At 37.8% G+C, this 20,709-nt stretch overlaps 2 protein-coding genes across 2 annotated transcripts; one reads left to right on the top strand and one right to left on the bottom strand.

The window, feature by feature from the left end:
• The first annotated feature begins 8,088 nt into the window (after window positions 1-8,088).
• On the top strand, window positions 8,089-10,203 carry LOC131018225 (probable disease resistance RPP8-like protein 4). Its single transcript, XM_057946949.1, has 4 exons — window positions 8,089-8,345; window positions 8,814-8,959; window positions 9,067-9,090; window positions 9,299-10,203. Exons 1-4 carry the CDS (start codon window positions 8,089-8,091, stop codon window positions 10,201-10,203), a joined length of 1,332 nt encoding a protein of 443 aa, XP_057802932.1.
• A 16-nt stretch (window positions 10,204-10,219) lies between these two features.
• LOC131018224 (putative late blight resistance protein homolog R1A-10) lies at window positions 10,220-18,319 on the bottom strand. Its single transcript, XM_057946948.1, has 2 exons — window positions 15,557-18,319; window positions 10,220-10,336 (listed from the first exon to the last, which is right to left on the bottom strand). The coding sequence occupies exons 1-2, from the start codon at window positions 18,317-18,319 to the stop codon at window positions 10,220-10,222; spliced, it is 2,880 nt and encodes a 959-aa protein (XP_057802931.1).
• Window positions 18,320-20,709: the final 2,390 nt, after the last annotated feature.

The raw sequence follows: 20,709 nt of genomic DNA, 5'->3' as shown, positions 1-20,709 counted from the left end.
AACAATATGAATCTCACCACAACTAAGACAAAGTGTTTAATTATCATATTATTGAGGTAAATCCCTTGCATCAATGACAGTAAATACTCTTGAAATCGAAGACTAGCCACAAAACCCATAGATCCACAGCAAGAAACCCCAATATATCAAGAACAGAACAGAACTTCCAATTCAATCATCAAAATCGAAGATCAAACATGAAAAACATGGAAAACGCCCATAAACCCCCTCCCTTAAATGAAAAACGTCTATAAACCCCCGGCACAGAACCAACGTAACAAAAACAGATTATCAACCCCGATCCAACGATATAGAACAAAGATTTATCACCCAGGCAAAGAAAGTAACGGTAATTATCAGCCTCAAACGAAGAAAACCCGCGGATTAACAACGCGAAACCAAGCACAACAGAAGCAGAGTACTAATCGACGTACTATCGTTGCAAACCCATGAATTAACAGTAATAACCACACGGTTCACCGGAAATAGGGTAGAATTCAACAAATCATGAGCACAAATCTAAGATTATCGGAGAAAACACGAAGATAACCCACAGTTGTCACACTAACACGCAAAACACACACATACAAGCAACATAAACCCAAAATATCGGGGATCCGTAAGGGAACGATGAACACAATCAGAACAGAGCACCCAATTACAATTTCCTCATGCAAAACATTAGATCGGTGAAGAAAACTTCAATTCTACAAGAGAGCCCCTTATTCGCAGATAACTGCCCCAAACAAGCGGTAAATAAACGTAAATTTTCCCCAATTCGTGTTTTATGCCCATCGCCACCTTTTCCCATGCACTCAAAACATAAATCCACGCAGATCATAGAAAATTAACGACATATTAACCCAGAAAACACAATTTAACTGATTAAAAATAGCTGGATGTCCGGATTATCGGACCGATCGGTGCCGACGCCCGCAAATCCGATTGGATTTACAGATCTGCGTACGCCGGCGACCGTAACCTCACGTCTTAATTCAGTAATTTTCCCACAGACGGCGCCAGTTGGTGTTTAACGTAACCAACACCTAAGTCTATAAAGGGAAATCATAAATTCTACCTAGTCGCGAAGGCCGGAAAGAGTAAAAGTAGCTGATCGGAAATCTTGCGCAGGAGAGAAAATCACTATTGTATTCAAAAATATGAGAGAGCGTGAGTCACAGTACACGGGCTCGGGCCCTATTTATAGATTTACAGACGGAAGGGTAAAATAGTAAAAACATCTGCGGTGCATGCGTCTTGCGTGATGGAAGGGTACGCTGGTAATTTCGATAATACGCGGGAGACCTTCCCGCGCATTTAACAACTCCTCTGGTGGAAGATATCTCCTCTGGCAGAAGCATCTTCTCTGGCGATTGATGCGTCTTCGACTTTTGGGCCATTTGGCCCTATTTTTCTCTTTCTTTTGTTTTGTTTGAGTTGTCTAGGGGAGAAAACAGGTATTCTGGAGGAAGAAGGCTCAGTCAAAGGCATATGCACGAAATGTGGTCAGAATGGGCATTACCGGAACAAAACTATCCAAACTTCCAGAAGTGAAACTTACCAGGAAGAGAGCTCGGCGAAGTACCCCTCAGAACCATTCGAGGCGCGGGAATCTCCGAAGTGTACCACCTGGTGTGAGGCTAACTGAAGGAAGTAGTTGGTAAGGCCATAACAGCAGTCGCAGTCAGCAAGATGAGCTATATATGAACCAGGAAGAGAGCTCGACGAAGTACCCCTCAGAACCATTCGAGGCGCGGGAACGTTCGAAGTGTACCACCTGGTATAAGGCCAACCGAAGAAAGAAGCTAGTATGACCATTTCCATCAACAGCAGTCAGCAGCTGGAGCTATATATGGAAAGACGTGTGGAGGAGATTTCCCGGAAGATTCTGGCGAATTCTAGCAATGGAAGGATCTGGAATAATGTGGAATCAACCCCAAATCCGCTGGAGATCCATTATCTATCAAATCAAATCAAGGATCAAGCTAAATATGGAAGGAAATAATCTGCCAGATTTGGTCTGCCGGCTAGGGTTTACCGAATTGCTATATAAGGCTGGCAGAGGGCAGTTTGAGGAGAGCCTTGCGAATTTTTAGAGTTTTAGAGGAGAGGGATCCACGAGTTTTTCATTACTTGCATAGTAGTTTTAGTATTCTTCTAGGCTTAGACTTTTGTTAGTTCACCAAGAAAACAATTTACTTTTAGTTCTTTTATATTTTTCGCACCAAACAATTTAGTTGCTTTTCGCATTTCAATTCCGTTGTGATGAACAAAGCCAAGGTTGTTGCCTTAGGTATTTTTATATCAAGTATTTCAAATTTCCTTTCATTCATGTGTTCATTCTATTTCGCATTTACGTTTTTCAATATGTGTGAGTAGTCCCCTTGGTGAGGTTTAAGGGGTGGAAATAATTGTTGTCAATATGTAAACATTCGTGAGGCATTTGTTCTTTCGGTTGAGTCTCGTGGTTCCGGAAGGATCTGTTCGATATCATGGGCAGTAGAGGCCTAACGGGAGACCCTCGTTCGGTAAAATGCTGTCCGTGTCAAGCAAAGGCCAGGGTATACCAGGGCGTGACAACCGGTATACCCAAGACCGAGTAGCTGAGCAGCGTCAACAAAAGGCGTTGTAGATCCGGAAGGTGGGGAAAGGATTGATGGGATACACTGTCCTTCCTCAGTCTTGGGCTTCTCTAGAGAATATCCATCAACTGTGACGAGGCATAAAGCCATGGTTATCAAACGAGGAAAGCAATCTCGGCGCCGTAGCATGTCTATGACTGGTCGGTCGACAAGGCCGGAAATAGTTGAGTCCAGGAGGCATGTGTCACTCTAGTGCGGAGTTGGGGACCCCGGGAGAGAAGGTTGGTGAGGGCCATACTTGGTGAGTAACGGGTATGACTACTATCTAAGGAGGAGTGAAGCACTGCCTTGTGACCGGGGATTGTGTGACCTTCGGACCAAGTGACTACAATGGACTCAACCATCCTAAGTGTGAAGTATAGCCTCTTGAAACGCCCCAATGTCTTTGGGCCACGCCTTGAGTCTATATGGATCATGGACGGATCATCAGTATGCCTATGACCGAAATAAATATTGACAACAGTTATGACCTAACCGTAAACCTTACCCTTTGTTATATTTGATCTTTGTTTAAGTTTACTTGTGCAGATAAACAGGTTGAGACCGTGACAACTCAATTTGTGCACCCGAAGAGTAAAGTAGTTCCTCACTCTCCGTGGGATCGACCCTATACTTGCTGCTAATACTGTTATTTGGTTGCGAGCAATAGGAGCGTGTACTGTCCGTCTAGGGCATACACAAGTATTTTGACCGCACCGCACGACGGGTGCGCGTCAAAATTGGCGCCGTTGCCGGGGAGTGACGCGCAACAATTTTACTCTTCATTTGTCATCTTCCGCTTACTGTGAGACGCGGTACGGCGAGACGCGGGATGGCAACTGCCGCCCCGCAGGCCATACGTCAGCTGGCATACCCGGCTGACCTGAACTTGAAGCCCAACCTGATCCAACTCATGTAGGGATGGGCAACGTCGAGCTCAAGACAATAAACAAGAGCGCTGACTGGGAGGCAACCCAGAATAAGGTCGTTGGTATGACCATTACTGCTTTATTTCATGTTTCTTTTGTTTTCTTGTGTTTTGTGTTTCTTGGAGGACTAACCATGTAGAAGAGTTGAGCTGGACCCTATGCATTGAAGATCAAAACCCACTTTGCGAAGCAAAGTGTGTAGGTGGGGCCGGTGGAGTTACAGTAGGGTGGTCAAGGGATTACCGCATCAGCAGTATGATTGGTCAGGGTCTGCCCGACTGGCAAGACCTTTGCATTTTGAAGGATCGGGAAATTCATTCGCCCACTCCCCACCACTCCATATCTGCTACACATGATCTCTACTCCATACTGATGTCAATGCAATTTTGTTGGATATTTGGGATGCATTCCATCGAGTCCTCACACTCCATGAATAAGTTTTCTCTCCCTAGTAGTCTTTGTTTTTCTTTTGAGTCTTGAGTTAGAGTCTGTCTGCACATGTTGTTTGTATTGGTGATTCATGCATGCTATTTGGTTTGACTGGTTTATTGGTATGATGAGCATGATCACATGATAGCAGTAGCAAGCATACTGAATACTCCCACCTGTGAGATCTGAGCCAAAATTGCATTTATTTTCTGTGTGACTATGCTGCTTGGTAACCCTAGAACTTGTTTATGGATTTTAGCTAGTTGGTATAATTTACATGATTAGGGCAATTTTCTTCAAAATAGAGCCCCAGAATTATTTCCTTGAGCTTTAAATGATAAATCTTTGCTAAACCACTTTGAGCCAAATTATCTCTTTTGTAAACCCTTGAATTGAAATGGATGAAAAGGTGTGCCTTCCACACCATACAAAAGATAAAGGGAAGCTTATTGCTCTAAGTGAAAAAGCATAACTTGAGAAAGGAAGGTCTGGGCACAAAAATGAAACAATAAATTTGCTTGAATTGAAGAAGTTAAATCAATCTCTGCTGAAAATAAAGGGAGAAAATGAAGTGGGTGTGCCATTACTGAAGAAGATAGGTCGGTATGACTGGAACCAAGTTTTAAGCTACTTATCCAGAAATCCTTACCTCCACTCCGTATGCCCCACTACAACCTTTAAAAGACCCTTTGATGAATTATACCAATTTGAACACTTGCTATGAATCTGTGATCAAGCCTATAGGTGAGCTAATGCAGCATAGTATGAGAGTATACACTTAGCCATACACTTGAGTGTGTGAGAGAAACTGCTATCTCTACATGTGATTTTTCTGCTCAATGGTTTGCGGTATGACATTACGGATGATGCATGCATGTTTGATCTGAACTGATAACTGTGCAGTTTCGTGTCTTGAGTCTTTATTTCTTTTCTTTCTTCTCTTTTCGTTGGTGTCTTTTGTGAATCCACCTGCATACTTGAGGGCAAGTATGGTTTAAGTGTGTAGGTGTGATGCGTCTTCGACTTTTGGGCCATTTGGCCCTATTTTTCTCTTTCTTTTGTTTTGTTTGAGTTGTCTAGGGGAGAAAACAGGTATTCTGGAGGAAGAAGGCTCAGTCAAAGGCATATGCACGAAATGTGGTCAGAATGGGCATTACCGGAACAAAACTATCCAAACTTCCAGAAGTGAAACTTACCAGGAAGAGAGCTCGGCGAAGTACCCCTCAGAACCATTCGAGGCGCGGGAATCTCCGAAGTGTACCACCTGGTGTGAGGCTAACTGAAGGAAGTAGTTGGTAAGGCCATAACAGCAGTCGCAGTCAGCAAGATGAGCTATATATGAACCAGGAAGAGAGCTCGACGAAGTACCCCTCAGAACCATTCGAGGCGCGGGAACGTTCGAAGTGTACCACCTGGTATAAGGCCAACCGAAGAAAGAAGCTAGTATGACCATTTCCATCAACAGCAGTCAGCAGCTGGAGCTATATATGGAAAGACGTGTGGAGGAGATTTCCCGGAAGATTCTGGCGAATTCTAGCAATGGAAGGATCTGGAATAATGTGGAATCAACCCCAAATCCGCTGGAGATCTATTATCTATCAAATCAAATCAAGGATCAAGCTAAATATGGAAGGAAATAATCTGCCAGATTTGGTCTGCCGGCTAGGGTTTACCGAATTGCTATATAAGGCTGGCAGAGGGCAGTTTGAGGAGAGCCTTGCGAATTTTTAGAGTTTTAGAGGAGAGGGATCCACGAGTTTTTCATTACTTGCATAGTAGTTTTAGTATTCTTCTAGGCTTAGACTTTTGTTAGTTCACCAAGAAAACAATTTACTTTTAGTTCTTTTATATTTTTCGCACCAAACAATTTAGTTGCTTTTCGCATTTCAATTCCGTTGTGACGAACAAAGCCAAGGTTGTTGCCTTAGGTATTTTTATATCAAGTATTTCAAATTTCCTTTCATTCATGTGTTCATTCTATTTCGCATTTACGTTTTTCAATATGTGTGAGTAGTCCCCTTGGTGAGGTTTAAGGGGTGGAAATAATTGTTGTCAATATGTAAACATTCGTGAGGCATTTGTTCTTTCGGTTGAGTCTCGTGGTTCCGGAAGGATCTGTTCGATATCATGGGCAGTAGAGGCCTAACGGGAGACCCTCGTTCGGTAAAATGCTGTCCGTGTCAAGCAAAGGCCAGGGTATACCAGGGCGTGACAACCGGTATACCCAAGACCGAGTAGCTGAGCAGCGTCAACAAAAGGCGTTGTAGATCCGGAAGGTGGGGAAAGGATTGATGGGATACACTGTCCTTCCTCAGTCTTGGGCTTCTCTAGAGAATATCCATCAACTGTGACGAGGCATAAAGCCATGGTTATCAAACGAGGAAAGCAATCTCGGCGCCGTAGCATGTCTATGACTGGTCGGTCGACAAGGCCGGAAATAGTTGAGTCCAGGAGGCATGTGTCACTCTAGTGCGGAGTTGGGGACCCCGGGAGAGAAGGTTGGTGAGGGCCATACTTGGTGAGTAACGGGTATGACTACTATCTAAGGAGGAGTGAAGCACTGCCTTGTGACCGGGGATTGTGTGACCTTCGGACCAAGTGACTACAATGGACTCAACCATCCTAAGTGTGAAGTATAGCCTCTTGAAACGCCCCAATGTCTTTGGGCCACGCCTTGAGTCTATATGGATCATGGACGGATCATCAGTATGCCTATGACCGAAATAAATATTGACAACAGTTATGACCTAACCGTAAACCTTACCCTTTGTTATATTTGATCTTTGTTTAAGTTTACTTGTGCAGATAAACAGGTTGAGACCGTGACAACTCAATTTGTGCACCCGAAGAGTAAAGTAGTTCCTCACTCTCCGTGGGATCGACCCTATACTTGCTGCTAATACTGTTATTTGGTTGCGAGCAATAGGAGCGTGTACTGTCCGTCTAGGGCATACACAAGTATTTTGACCGCACCGCACGACGGGTGCGCGTCAGCGATGTAATCTCTGGTGGAGATGACCCTTCTGGCAAACACGCCGTCTCTGGCAAAGGCGTCTCCTCTGGCAATGGTAATTTCTCTGGCGTGGATGACTCCTCTGACGAAGGTAGTTTCTCTGGTGAGGGTGACTTCCCCATATCCGCGATTCCTCTGGCAAGAGCCATTCCTCTGATGGATGAAATCCCTCTGGTAAGAATGATTCTTCTGACCCATACGGCCCCTCTGACGAAAGTGATTCCTCTGATTTGTACTCTCTCCCTACTCTGCACATATTGCTCCTCACCAATATTAAAACTATATAGTATATGAAAATGTAGTTCTTTATAATTACTATTATGCTCGTCTTTTAATAAAAAATGCTTTAAAAATACAGAATGTCCCAAAAAAAATTCGTAATGTATTGAAACTAATTTGTTATATATTTAAATTATATAATCTATGAAAATGTTGTTCTTTATTATTACTATTATGCTTGTCTTTTAATAAAATAATGCCTTAAATATACGGAATGTCCCAAATTTTCAATCTTTTTTTTATAATATGTCTAAAAATGTTGTTATTATTATTATTATTATATTTGTATTTTAGTAAAAAAATGTCTAAAATGTATTGAATGCCCCTAAAAAAAATTTCGGGGACAGCCCCCCCCAAAAAAAATCCTGGCTCCGCCACTGACTATGGATATGTTCATACGATGAAATGTTTAGACTCAGATGAAAGCTGGATCTTAATCCTGAATACCGTATCTGATGGAAAAGGTGTAGATCAAGATTTGGAGGATATAGGAAGGCAAATATTGAACAAATGCGACGGCCTTCCATTAGCAATCACCTTGGTAGGAGGTCTACTGGTAAAGCAGAGGAGGTCCAAGACTGAATGGGAGAAAGTTCTAGAAGAAATGGAATCTCATCTAAATAGAAGCAACAACAGCACCATGCAAGCAATGTTGGAGCTAAGCTACCAAGATCTGTCTCCATAACTGAAATCGTGCTTCCTTTGTCTGGGCTTCTTCAAGGTGGGAGACACGATCAACACCCGAAAACTCATAGATGTGTGGATTTCGGAAGGGATCATCCCTGAAGAAGGAGGGAAAACAATGGAGGAGACAGCGATGGCTTATCTGGAAGAGCTGATCGGTCGAAACATGGTACAAATCAAGGACATATCCTTTGATGATTGTATAAAGAGTTGCGTTATGCACGATCTTGTCCGAGACCTATCCATAAAAAAAGCAGAGGAGGAAATAAGATTCGAGATCCTAAGCGCAGATGGCAAGTCCGTAGAATCTTCTTCACACAAGCCCCGCCATCGTGACTGCATCAGGGGAGGTTCAGAGATTCCATTTATGGAAACAAATAGGTCCGCACTGTGAGGTTGGCCCATTTCTCATTCCTTTCTCCCCTTCTTTTTCTTTTTGGGGTCTGGGCCAACTTTAGGGCCCAGAACCGAGCCCATTCCCAAACCCTAGCCCACTTTCCCTCTGATATACCCCACCCCAGCTACTCTCTCTCTCTCACTTCACTCTGCGCCGCTCCATCTAACCCTAATCCTCTCTCTCTCTCTGACTCCTCGTTTCCTCCCACTTCACACCGCCCTCTTGCCTTGGTTTCTCCAGCGCCTTCAATGGCGATTCTCCCTACCGTTGCTGCAGCCTTCCTTTATATCTCTGATGCTCTCTCAAATGGGGATAACCGTATTATCAAAGTGTGAGAGGCTCTGCTATTCCTTTCAAGTTTGTGTTGTTGTCTCTTTGGTAATACGGGATTCCCTGTGTGGGTGTTGGTATCACCTGGCTTTCCTGTTCATTGGAGCCCTGATTGGTGGTTACCTGAGTAGATCTGAGCCGCCGGAGTTCTGTACTTGGCTCCTGCTGGTGGTGGCTCTGCTGAGATCTGAGAAGCTGCTCCGTTGTTCATCCCTGGTCTTGATCATTCAGCTGCCGGAAGGGTTGCCGAGTTCAAGGGGAAAATCTGAGCCCCTGTGTCCCGAGGACACCTTTTCCCCTTCTCTGAACTCTATCTTTCTTCATTTCTTTCTTCTTTCTTTCCCTTGTATCTCTTTTACTTGTTTCCTTTTCTCTTTTGTGCAGATCTGGAGAAGAGACAGAAGGAAGGCAAAGCTATGAAGTAAAGAGAGAAGAAGAGATAGAAGAAGAAGAAGATAGAAGAAGAAGAAGTGCTTGAGCACGAGTGGGAAGACAGGAGGTTCGGGAAACAAGAGGTGTAACCCTGGCTAGGCGAAGATACCCAACACGCACCCTATTGGTCCGTGGGGGCCAGCCTTATCTCTTCACAACATCATTCTTATTCTTATCTTACCAGTTTCAATATGTGCATTGATCGGATTGAGGTACCTGAGTGTGAGAAACACAGACATTCAGTATATCCCAAACTGGCTGCCTAGGCTCGTTAACCTCGAGGTTCTTGGTATACGAGGATTAGTGTACATCGAATTGTCAGACATTTTAGGAAAAATGCACCGTCTGCGCTGCCTGTATGCGTCCTCATTCTATTTCGGGAAGCCTCCGGAGATCTACAGTCTGAAATTTCTCCAGAAACTGAGCTATGTCAATTTCTACGATTCAAACATCCACAAAGTTTTACATATGACCAATCTTTCCGAGCTAGGCATAAATCTATTTCGAATCTCAGATTCATGGCTGCTATTCAATATACTTGAGGAGATGGAGAATCTCGTGCATCTCAAGTTGAAGTACTGTAAAACCCTAAATCTTGACATGCTTTACTCCCTGCGTCGCATCACGCGGCTAAAGCTTCATGGCGAGATTCCCCTTTTGCCCTCCGTCTTCCCTCCGAATCTCTCTCATCTGACTTTGGATTGGTGTCCACTCAAAGAAGACGCGGTGCCCTTGCTGCAGAGCCTGCCCAAGCTGTCGCACCTCAAGCTAAAAAGCGCGTATGAGGGCACGGAGATGGTGATCTCACGTACCGGATTTCCCGCGCTTAAAGTCCTCATTTTGCATTCTTTGAGCAGACTAGAGAGCATGCTAGTGGAGGAAGGTGCAATGCCGGAGCTCAGGCGGCTGGAGATCAACCGGTGCTCATCATTGGAGAGGCTGCCGGAAGAGATGACGAGGAACCTTGAAGAGGTGAAGATTGTGGCGAGCAAAAAGATTGCAAGTATGCTACAAGGTGAAGATTCCCAGAAGATCTCCAGTGTTGCTTATGTGGAAATAATTGGCGATTCAGGTACAACTGATTGGTGATTCAGTGTCGTGGGCATTAATGAATTGAGTCGATCACATCTTCAGCTGCATAAGCTGCATCTGCAATGCGAATCTCCAAGGGATCTGCTTCGTCGCTGTCGGCATAAGGAGAATGATAGCCCTCGAGAAATTCCTGCAAAAAGTTGACTTTTTTCAGTAGTGAGAGATTGAAAGTTGTTGTTTGTCGAAAGAAATCGGAGGGAAGGATTAGAGAAATTCCTACAACAAGATTCTTTATTTTCATTTGGGCCTCATGGTTTCGGGCCTTTCTAACGAAGACCCATTAATTTATTTGCTATAATATTTACCTTCAATTTTATGGGCCTCTGGATTTCGGGGTTTTCTAAAATTAGCCCTTACCTTTGTCAATCATTAATACGTCAAGAGACTTACTTTTCATTGTTGAAAAATTATATGAGTGTATATTTTTATTTGGGGTTATTGCCAGAAAATACATATACTTTGTCAATTTTCTAGTTTATATCATGACTTTATAATTTGGCCAGAAAATACATCAATTTTCAATTTAATTGCAATTATAACATGACTTTATAGTCTGGCCAGAAAATACACCAAATTTCAATTTATTCTCAATTATAACATGACCTTATTTAGATTATTTTTCATCATAGATGTATTAATATTTATTGTATTTATATTAAATTTTTATGTATAAAATATTTTTAATTGATTGATTAATTTTTATAAAAATTAAGTTAGATGATTAATTATTTCATAATATATATATATATATATATGTGTGTGTGTGTATGTATTTTTAAGCCATCAATATAATATCTTGTTATATATATATATATATATATATATATATATATATATCTACATTTTCAACACACAAATGCATATATATATATATAAATTTGATTTTAATATTCTATTAATATGTTATATATATATATATATATATAATAAGTATTTATTTATTTAAATTGTGAAATTATAAAATATTAGGACCAATTAAAAAAAATTACGTACATATATAATAGAAACTATGTTAAAAAGTAAATAATATTATATATTATTTACATATAGATGTATATTTATCAAATATATGTATTTATATATAGTATATTGTGAGATGAAAAGAAAATTAAAAATATTTAATGTATTAAACTTGATATTATTATACTAAATTAATTACAAGGTCATGTTATAATTGAGAATAAATTGAAACTTGGTGTATTTTTTGGCCAAACTATAAAGTCATGTTATAATTGCAATTAAATTGAAAACTGATGTATTTTCTGGCCAAATTATAAGGTCATGATATAAACTAGAAAATTGACAAAGTATATGTATTTCCTGGCAATAACCCCTTTTTATTTTTGTTATCTTCAATATTATTCTTTTAGTGAAATATTCATATGATAAATCAGTTTAAATGGTAAAATATTATAAAAAATATTGAGATATTTTAAACTTTTAATTCATTTTAATAAATAAAGAATTAATTTTATTATTTTTATTTTTCTAAATTAATCAATATGAGCAAATGTCCGAGAAACCTCAATCCACTTGCAATATTGCATTATCTTTTGCACAACCGACCTGATTTCAAACTAGCACTCGAATCCACAGAGTCAGAGACAGATCCAAAATGGGTCTCATTTAATTCTTTCTTTACTTTTTTAGTATATTAATAATAACTACTCATTCCTTCCGTTCACGAATTAAAGTTCTACTTGTATTTAAATTTTTTTTCCACTAAATAAAGTTTTATTGTAGTTTTTGTACTTTTTTACTCTATTTTTTTCCTATATTTACTACGCTTTGTCACTAATAGATCCACATTAATTACAACACCTTTATCACTTTTATATTCTATATATTTACTACACTCTACCACTAGTGGACCCACCCCACAACACCTTTATCACTTTAATAAACTACCATTTTATTTCACTCACAACACTTTTATCAGCTTTCTTAATTTCCATGCCGAACATTTAATTTGTGGACAGAGGGGATATAATATATAAAAATATCCATTCTCATATTAATATAGTAAAAATAATCAATGTCTACTAAAATTAAAAAAATTTAAAAACATAAAAATTAGTCAATTGATACTATATTAAAAAGGCAACTCTATATTTGAAATCAAATTCAAAATTAAGTGGAAATTTTATAGTTGTAATAAAATGGAATGTTTATTTTTAAACTAATATTTTTTTTTTCATTTTTCTTAATCTTCTTATTTTTTGCTTTATTTCTTTTTGAAGTTTTAAAATTCAACTAATTATTAAATATTTAATATGCCTATCAAATTAAAGATCACGATAAGAGTTTTAATTTAATATATTTTATATACATATTTAATTTAAAAGGTAAAAGTTATACTGCTTCCGTCCACAATCAATGTTCCATTTTTATCATTTTAAATTTTAATACATCCACAAAAAATGTTCCCTTTTCATTTGTAAACACTAAGCCACAATACAATTAAATAATGTGGGATCCAAACTCCTCTCTCCCACCACACATTTTTAAACACTACCACACAATAACACCTTTAATGTGGGACCCGAACTCTACTTACACCCAAAATTCATTTCTCTACAACATAAACATTACTCATTATAACACCTTTGAGCTGAGACTCAAACTCCACTCACAACACACTTACCTAACATTTCTTAAAATTCCCACCCAAAAAGTTAAGGAACATTGATGGTGGACGGAGGGAGTAGTATTGTCACAGCCCGACCTAAGCTAGTGAATAGTTAAGTCGGGAAAAAGTGTGACTGAAAACAAAGTAAGAAAATGAAAAAGAAAATAGATTGGGGAACTTTTCTTCTTATTTTTGGTTTGAGAGAGTTAGTGGCAACGGCTGATCACCGTTACTTATAATTTCAATATAGTCATCAAACTTTTTCTTGATTACTCATCTTTTTTTTTCTTTGCGATTCACTAGGTTGCAACTCCATCGTGGATTTATTCTTTCTAAATATTTTAGTTTGTTTTGATTTATTCTTTCTAAATATTTTAGTTTGTTTTGATTTAAATGTGTTGAATATATGCAGCAAAGAAAGTTGCACAGATTAAATATACCAAAAATTGTGATGGGGTACGGGAGTTGGTTTGGTTTGAGGACAAATATTATTTGTAAACGATTATACTATGTACATTTAGTATTATTGGATTAGAGTACTGTTAAACGTACCTAATGTATAAGTACATAATGCCCTTGAAAATTTCTTACCTAATTTAAAATATTATTATTACTAAGCTACCCTTAATTTATTTTGACAAATTTCTAAAGTTTTTTTTTTCTTTTTTTCACTGCAACAATTTTGGAAACAAATTAATTGATATGGCCACCAATCAAGACCCTTTCTACCTAGATATGGTCACTTTATTTTAGCAATGATAGGAAAAGATTTTATTATCACATTCTGAATCCACACATATATGTACAATAAATTGGATCAAACTTGTAGAAAGTGTCATACTTATTTCGATTTGAATACTACAATTTTTCCTAGCTAATTCTTAACTGAGTCCTCAGTTGTTTACTGATACATTAATATAAATTGAAGATTCATCGTGATGAGCTACTTATGTGACAGTGGACAACTTTAACTAAGATTAGTCTTTGTATTTGTAGTCAGAATTTCTTGCATGAGTGTTCTTCAGTTCATATATATATGAGGTGTGCACCACTAAATAAATTATCTATATGTCAGGAGAGGAGAGCTTACTCGTTTTCAAAATAAAAGATATATAAGTATATAGTTGAAAGAGAAAAACTTTGAGAAATAAAGTAAATCAACTACGCAAAATCAAATTAACACATACCTTAAGCAAAAAGAAAACAAAAAGACTTGATAAATTAAAGAATGAAGAATGTCTTTATCAACTCAAAAAAGAAAAAAAAGAAAAAAAAAAAAAAAAGGATGAGCACTGTGTTTGCATATCGTAGAGATCTGATACAAAATCATTCGGTAACTTTATTTTAATTATTTCAGATTTATATTTGAGTTTTGAAATAAACAAAACAGTAAATCTCACCTTATTTGGTGGAATGCAGCTATCGACTTCCTTGTCTTTGATTCGCGTTTTGAGTTTGATTGAGTGTTAAATCTTGTGAGATCAATTCTTTGGGTTCTGATAAGGTTGTTCACGCTCAGAATGGCAAAAAAACTAAAACTATAAAAAGCAAAAAAATACAAAGGGAAATTAAAACATGAAATTAAGTAAATAAAAAACAATGCTAAGCTTAGCAATTACCTTCCACAATCACAAACGTAAAGTATCACCAATTAATAGCAAATAAATTTATTTCTAATGAAGCCAACCAAGATTTGGAAGAGCTAATTTGTGCGTTCGAGTCTTGATGTTATGGATTTGCATACCAGGATTGAGTCCCTTGGGGCAAGCTTTAGCACAATTCAAGATTGTGTAGGCATCGATACATCTTCAATTAATCATTGATCCTCAATTCATAAATTCAAAACTAAATAGAATTCTAATGCAATAAGAAATCTATTAATCTTACCATATTTATAATTTGATGTAAATACATTTTAGTTTGGATTATTATAATGTCTATGTTTTAGTTTGAATTATTATAAAGTATATTCCTAAAAAGATTGATTACATAAATATAATGTGAATCAATAATTTGCGAATTTTCTTGTCACGTTTTATTTGTAAAAGAGTCCAAACTTTATATGCTTCATAAATGACACGTTTTATTTGTAAGTTAATATATTAAAATATTTTGTATTTCATTGGATCCTTATTTGATGGATCTAATAAGTCCGATAATATAAAATATTCTTTATATATGTAGATTTGGGTGAAAAATAAATTACCTCAAATAGATTTATTTTATAACTATATAATATAAAATATGTAAAGGGGTAAAATAGGCAATCCACAAGTTGTCCCATAAAATGCTTAGGCTCTTTTTCTAAATAAATTACCTCAAATAGATTTATTTTATAACTATATAATATAAAATATGTAAAGGGGTAAAATAGGCAATCCACAAGTTGTCCCATAAAATGCTTAGGCTCTTTTTCTATTAGTATATAGATAGATATAGATATAGATAAATACAGCTCAACTTGTTAAGACTTCATTAGATGAATGATATGAGAGTCGAAACCTACTAACACAAGTATTTATTAGAAGTTAATAAATAGGTTAGCTTATAAAAACAATGGTTAGCTTATAAAAACAATAGGTTAGCTTATAAAAAAAAAAAAATCAATGCTCGCGATGTTGAAGAAACAAATAAAAACAATATATTCAATGAAGAAAAGGGAAAAGGTAAACAATTGTCATAGTGGGCGGCTTTAAGTTCAACTGTTCAATAAATAGTCACTTGAAAGTTGGGATCTGCCAAGCTTTGCAGCTCTTTGCTCTTCTTCTCGAGCATAACATAAACTTTAATGGATACTTCTCCTTGTGACTCCTCTTGTTCCTCCACCATTCTCTTCGCACTCTTCACCAATGATTCTTCGCAACAAACCAACCTCACGGATTTCAGCGTCGGAATCTCACCAACTTCTGCAGGAATCTCCTTCAAATCTATCCAAGAAAGATGAAGGTGCTCGAGGCATGGGAAGTGGGAGCTCTCCATCATCCAGTTTTCCAAATTCTTACACCATGACAGTGACAACAATTTGAGACTGGGGAACTGCCCTTCAACTGTTGCCCATTCGCCCGTTCTGAACCATCCAGATTCCAGTTTGAGCTTCTGAAGAAGGGGTAATATACTTACCTTTTCCAATACATCCTCCACGCTACCATAATACGCTAGAGTCAGAGTCAGACTCCTAAGAGAGTGTGGAAAGGTAAGCTTCTGCAATATATCATCCCTTCTAAAACAATAGCAGCTAAAAGATTCTAGCTTTTGCAGACATTCAATGTTGCAGACACCGCGAGGCTCAATCCCCTTACGATCATAAACGAGTCCCAATTTCCTGATGTTTGGAATTCTACCAACCATCTCCTCATCACACTTGAAATTCCTCACACATTTGAGCGTCTGTAGATTCTCCATGACCACAACGCTGTCGCTGGGAGGATCCGGGAGACGCAACGCTGTGAACGTCGTTACCAGAGACAACCCCAAATAAACATGCCTAAGTTGAGGCATCTTCCAAATTTCTACCGGTGCTTTTACGTCTGATCCTTTGCAATAAACAATTAAAGTCTGTAGACTCCACAAGAGGCTGATTGAAGAAGGAAGTTTGGGGCATCGATCAGCTTTAACAACAAGAAGCCGCAAATTAACTAACTCAAACATTTCTCCTACGGAATGCTTGTGTCCTCCAAATATTCCATATCCAACCTTTTCGTATGCTTTCAATGTTCTCAACAATCTTAAATTGGACAACCCTCGAACTCTTTCATGATCACTTATATAGGAACGGGCATGTGGTGTGGATTTCATGGCATTGCGGACTTTCTCCTTTGAAGTGCCTCTTGGAATAACTACGAGGCGGCGTTGGCTACATGTGCCTAGGGGGCTATGTCTCCCAACCACATGATAAAACCTCTCATTTTCAGCTTCTCTCAAGCATAGGTCTCTTAAAGAATCATGTATTTTGCAGTACTTCATGCTCCCAGTTAACTGGGAGCATGAAGCACTGCAAAATATATGATGCGGTGTTGAGTACCGCAACTCATTAACTAGAATAATTAGATTTCTATCAACTAGTTCCTTTAAGCACTCTCTTGCAACTGTTTCCAAACTCTTGCCGCTCATCGGATTCAGAAATCCTTCAGAAACCCATAGCTTCACCACTGTAGAGACTCGAATTACACTATCTTCCTCAAACACTCCCATATATAGAAAGCACGGCTTTAGATGAATCGGCATATGGTTGTAGCTCAATTTCAGTATTTTCAAGCAATGATCATAGTTCTCTAATTTCACTCCTGAATTTAAGCTTCTCTTGATAGACTCCCAACATTCTTTAGTTCGTTCAAGTCTTTCCAAAAGACCTCCCATCACAACAATCGATAATGGAAGTCCTCTACAACTCTCTACAATATTCCTCCCAATTTTCTCCAATTCTACGGGGCAACTTCCCCCTCCAAACACAACTTTGTAAAACAGCCTCCAGCTACTTTCCACATCCAAAAATCTCATATCAACAACATTATTGTTATCCAATCGTGATCCCAAATCTGACAGTCTAGTTGTCACCATTATCCGACTACGATTATCATTGTCAGGAAAATAGCTCTTCATTCTCTCCCACGCTTCAATACTCCACATATCATCCAAAACAACTAAAAACCTTCTACCAAATAAATATTTATGGAGTGCTAGTCCTACTTCATCTTCTCTCATTCTACTCAGCCGTTCACGACCTTTTTCACTACCCCATTCATTACTGGCTTGAGATAGAATATCACAAAGAAGTTTTTTTATGTCATAATGTTGAGAAATTGCTACCCAAGCACAAATATCAAAATGCACATTAGTAAATCGTGCATAAACATTTCTGGCAAGAGTAGTCTTACCAATTCCTCCCATCCCTACAATCGGAATGACTTGGCGATGGGGATCTCTATTGGTGAGCTTATCCATGAGTTGATGCATGACATCATCAGATCCCATCATGGTGCTGTTCGTTCTAGAGAGAGAAGATGTCGACGTTGATATTTGTCTCTGCAGCTGAGAGTGGACTGCTGCCTTGTCTGCAACGATCTGCGTCACTTGTTTCTTTATCACATCCATATCTTGAATCACCTTCCGCAGACTATCGTACAAGTCTGCGGAAGTGATTTTTGGAGCATCAATTTGGGGCTTCTTTAGACCTCGAAAGCAATTGAACAACCCAATCCGATTCCTTTCATTCCTAGAGACAGCAGGAAGAATTTGATCGGCGATATGAGATTCGATAGCATCTTCAGCCTCATGAGCTGCATCTGCGATGCGCATCTCCAACTGATCGGCTTCATCACCCTCGGCAACAGGGGACTTGTAACCTTCAAGAAATTCCTGCAAGAACATAACAGTTTCAGTAAGAGATTCAACTTGTTGTTTGTCCATGGAAATTGGAGGGAATGGATGATGCTCGATCAGATGGATGGTTTGCATAAGAGAAACCACAGCTGCATAAGCCACCATCTCCGACTGATATTTTTTGTGAGATTGAAGATTTTTTTTTTTTTTTTTGCAGAGAATGCAAATGCAGATAGGATTGGAAGGATGAGTGTCTGGAAATGGAAAGGGGGTTGACTCGAGCTTTTATTTCGGTGAAATAATGCCAGCTATCATCGAAACTCGACAGACACTCATTTTATATTGTGATTTATAATTAGTTTATAGTACTCCCTCAATCCCATGAAGTAACCTAGGTATTTTCGACACGGGAATTAAGAAATTGGTATTTTATGTGTTAAGTGTGATAGATGAAAAAGTAAAAAGGTGAATAAAGGGTATTTTTTTGCCATTTTTAGAAACTGGTCTTGCTTCGTGGGACAAACCAAAAAAGAAACTTGGTCTTACTTCATGGGACATAGGGAGTATTGTTTTTGTGCTTAAAGTATTTAAAATAGTCTTTATATAAATTATCTATAATCACTACTAGAAAAATGACATGTTATGACACTTAAAAATGTCATCAGAAATATATTTTTATGACACTTTACAATTTTCTTAAAATTATGTTTATTTAACATAAATTGAACACAAATACAAAACAGTATAAAATGTAATGCTTTTCCTACTAAAAGTGAACAAGTATGGAAAAAAAAATTACAGTTAAAAACATATACAAAAGAACAGCAAAATACGCTTATATCAATATTTCACTGCGAGATCTTTGATTGAAACAATAGATGAAAAATTGTAGGAGAACATCGATGCAAACATTGCCATGTCTTCATCCATTTTAGATACTCTCTTCCATTATATCACCAATCTACGGAATCCGTCTAGGCTACACATAAAATCCAATAAAAATGTACTCCCTCCGTCTACAAAGTATTGCCCCATTTACTGTTCGGCACATGTTTTAAGAAAGCTGATAAAGTGATTGTGAGTGAAATATAAGGGTAGTTGACTAAAGTGTTAAAGGTGTTGTATGGTGGGTCCACTAGTAATAATTAAAGTGTAATAAAGTAGAATATAAAAATGAAATAAGGTGTTGTATGGTGGGGCCATTAGTGGCAATTGATGGTAAATAAATGAAAGAAAAAAGGTGTAGTGGTACAAAAAGCAGAGTAGGGCATTACTTTGTGGACAAGGAAAAATGGGTAAGTAGGACAATATTTCGTGGACGGAGGGAGTATTCATTAAAGAGTCACAGTGAATGTGATGACTGAAAAAACAACTAACATGGACCAGAAAGAAACTACTAAACTATTCATTTAAATTCGATCGTATATTTATCGTCAATATTTCGTCGGCACCACAAGTCTTAGATATCATCTTGACATATTATAAGGTTATGAATGATTAATGATATTGTATATTGAAATATAGAGTTTAAATGAATTAATAGATACTATATATATTAATAATACGAGTGTTCTGTACTGTGACCACTCGAAAGGAATTTCAAGGTTAAGCGTGCTTGACTTAGAGCACAACTAAGATGGGTGACCCACTGGAAAATTCGTCAAATAGTATGCAATTAAGGTCAAAATACATAAGAAATACACTAAAAATACTTGTGGGATACAAAGATTAAAAATATATATATTTTTTATTTATTTATTTATTTATTTTTAACGACCGAATTTTCGGTCATTAAAAATAAAATTTCGGTCGTTATTTAATTTTTTTTTTCTTTTCTTTTTAACGATCAAAATTTCGGTCGTTAAATTTAATGACTGAAAAAACGGTCGTTAAGACTCGGAACGACGATACAAACAACGACCACCGAAAACGGTCGTTAAATCGGTCGTTAACAACATTAACGACCGATTTTTGGGTTTTAACGACCGAAATTTCGGTCGTTAGAGCCGCATTTTCTTGTAGTGAATAAAGGTTAGTATTCTACGTGAGACAATGGTGTTAATAGTTCTAAATCAAATCATCAACGATATAGAATAATATGTCTATAGCTATGAAGTCCCACAAACACCAACACTCAAGTCAAGGAGTGGCAGAACAATCAAGCGAAGAATATTGGACTAATGAAGCGAAAGATTTTATGAGATTTTGAAGTAACTTTTTTGTATGTACTTTGTACGATTCTCTAGCTATGACTTTTAGCTTTATTAGACCGTGTCGGTGACATTCTACTAACATTTTCAGGTTAGCTTTTGTATGTACATTGTATATACCTCGATGCAGTTTTTGGTTTAATATGATCTGTATATATAAAGCGTAATGTCTGACAGGATAGTTAAATAGTTTATATATAAATTGTAGTGTGTAGATTGTTGCTTCTAGCTGTAAAGATTAAATACTCCTAACTGTATTACAATTTGTGACCTACAAGTCATAGTATAATATGTCTACACTTAAAAATGATTCGATCAACGCCGTTATTGATCCGATAATTCACG

This window comes from Salvia miltiorrhiza, chromosome 3, assembly GCF_028751815.1.
Source record: "Salvia miltiorrhiza cultivar Shanhuang (shh) chromosome 3, IMPLAD_Smil_shh, whole genome shotgun sequence".
In the NCBI taxonomy this organism is placed as follows: Eukaryota; Viridiplantae; Streptophyta; class Magnoliopsida; order Lamiales; family Lamiaceae; genus Salvia; species Salvia miltiorrhiza.
This window is presented reverse-complemented; position numbering and strand designations above follow the sequence as displayed.

Bases quoted from the DNA above. Each gene is read 5' to 3' on its own strand.
- LOC131018225 (XM_057946949.1), top strand. From the start codon at position 8,089: ATGGCTTATCTGGAAGAGCTGATCGGTCGAAACATGGTACAAATCAAG. The intron at 8,346-8,813 runs GTGAGGTTGGCC...TTACCTGAGTAG, and splicing joins GAAACAAATAGGTCCGCACT to ATCTGAGCCGCCGGAGTTCT. The intron at 9,091-9,298 runs GCAAAGCTATGA...TTATCTTACCAG, and splicing joins GGAGAAGAGACAGAAGGAAG to TTTCAATATGTGCATTGATC.
- LOC131018224 (XM_057946948.1), bottom strand. From the start codon at position 18,319: ATGGTGGCTTATGCAGCTGTGGTTTCTCTTATGCAAACCATCCATCTG. The intron at 10,337-15,556 runs GTGACTATTTAT...AACTTTTTGCAG, and splicing joins TGGCAGATCCCAACTTTCAA to GAATTTCTCGAGGGCTATCA.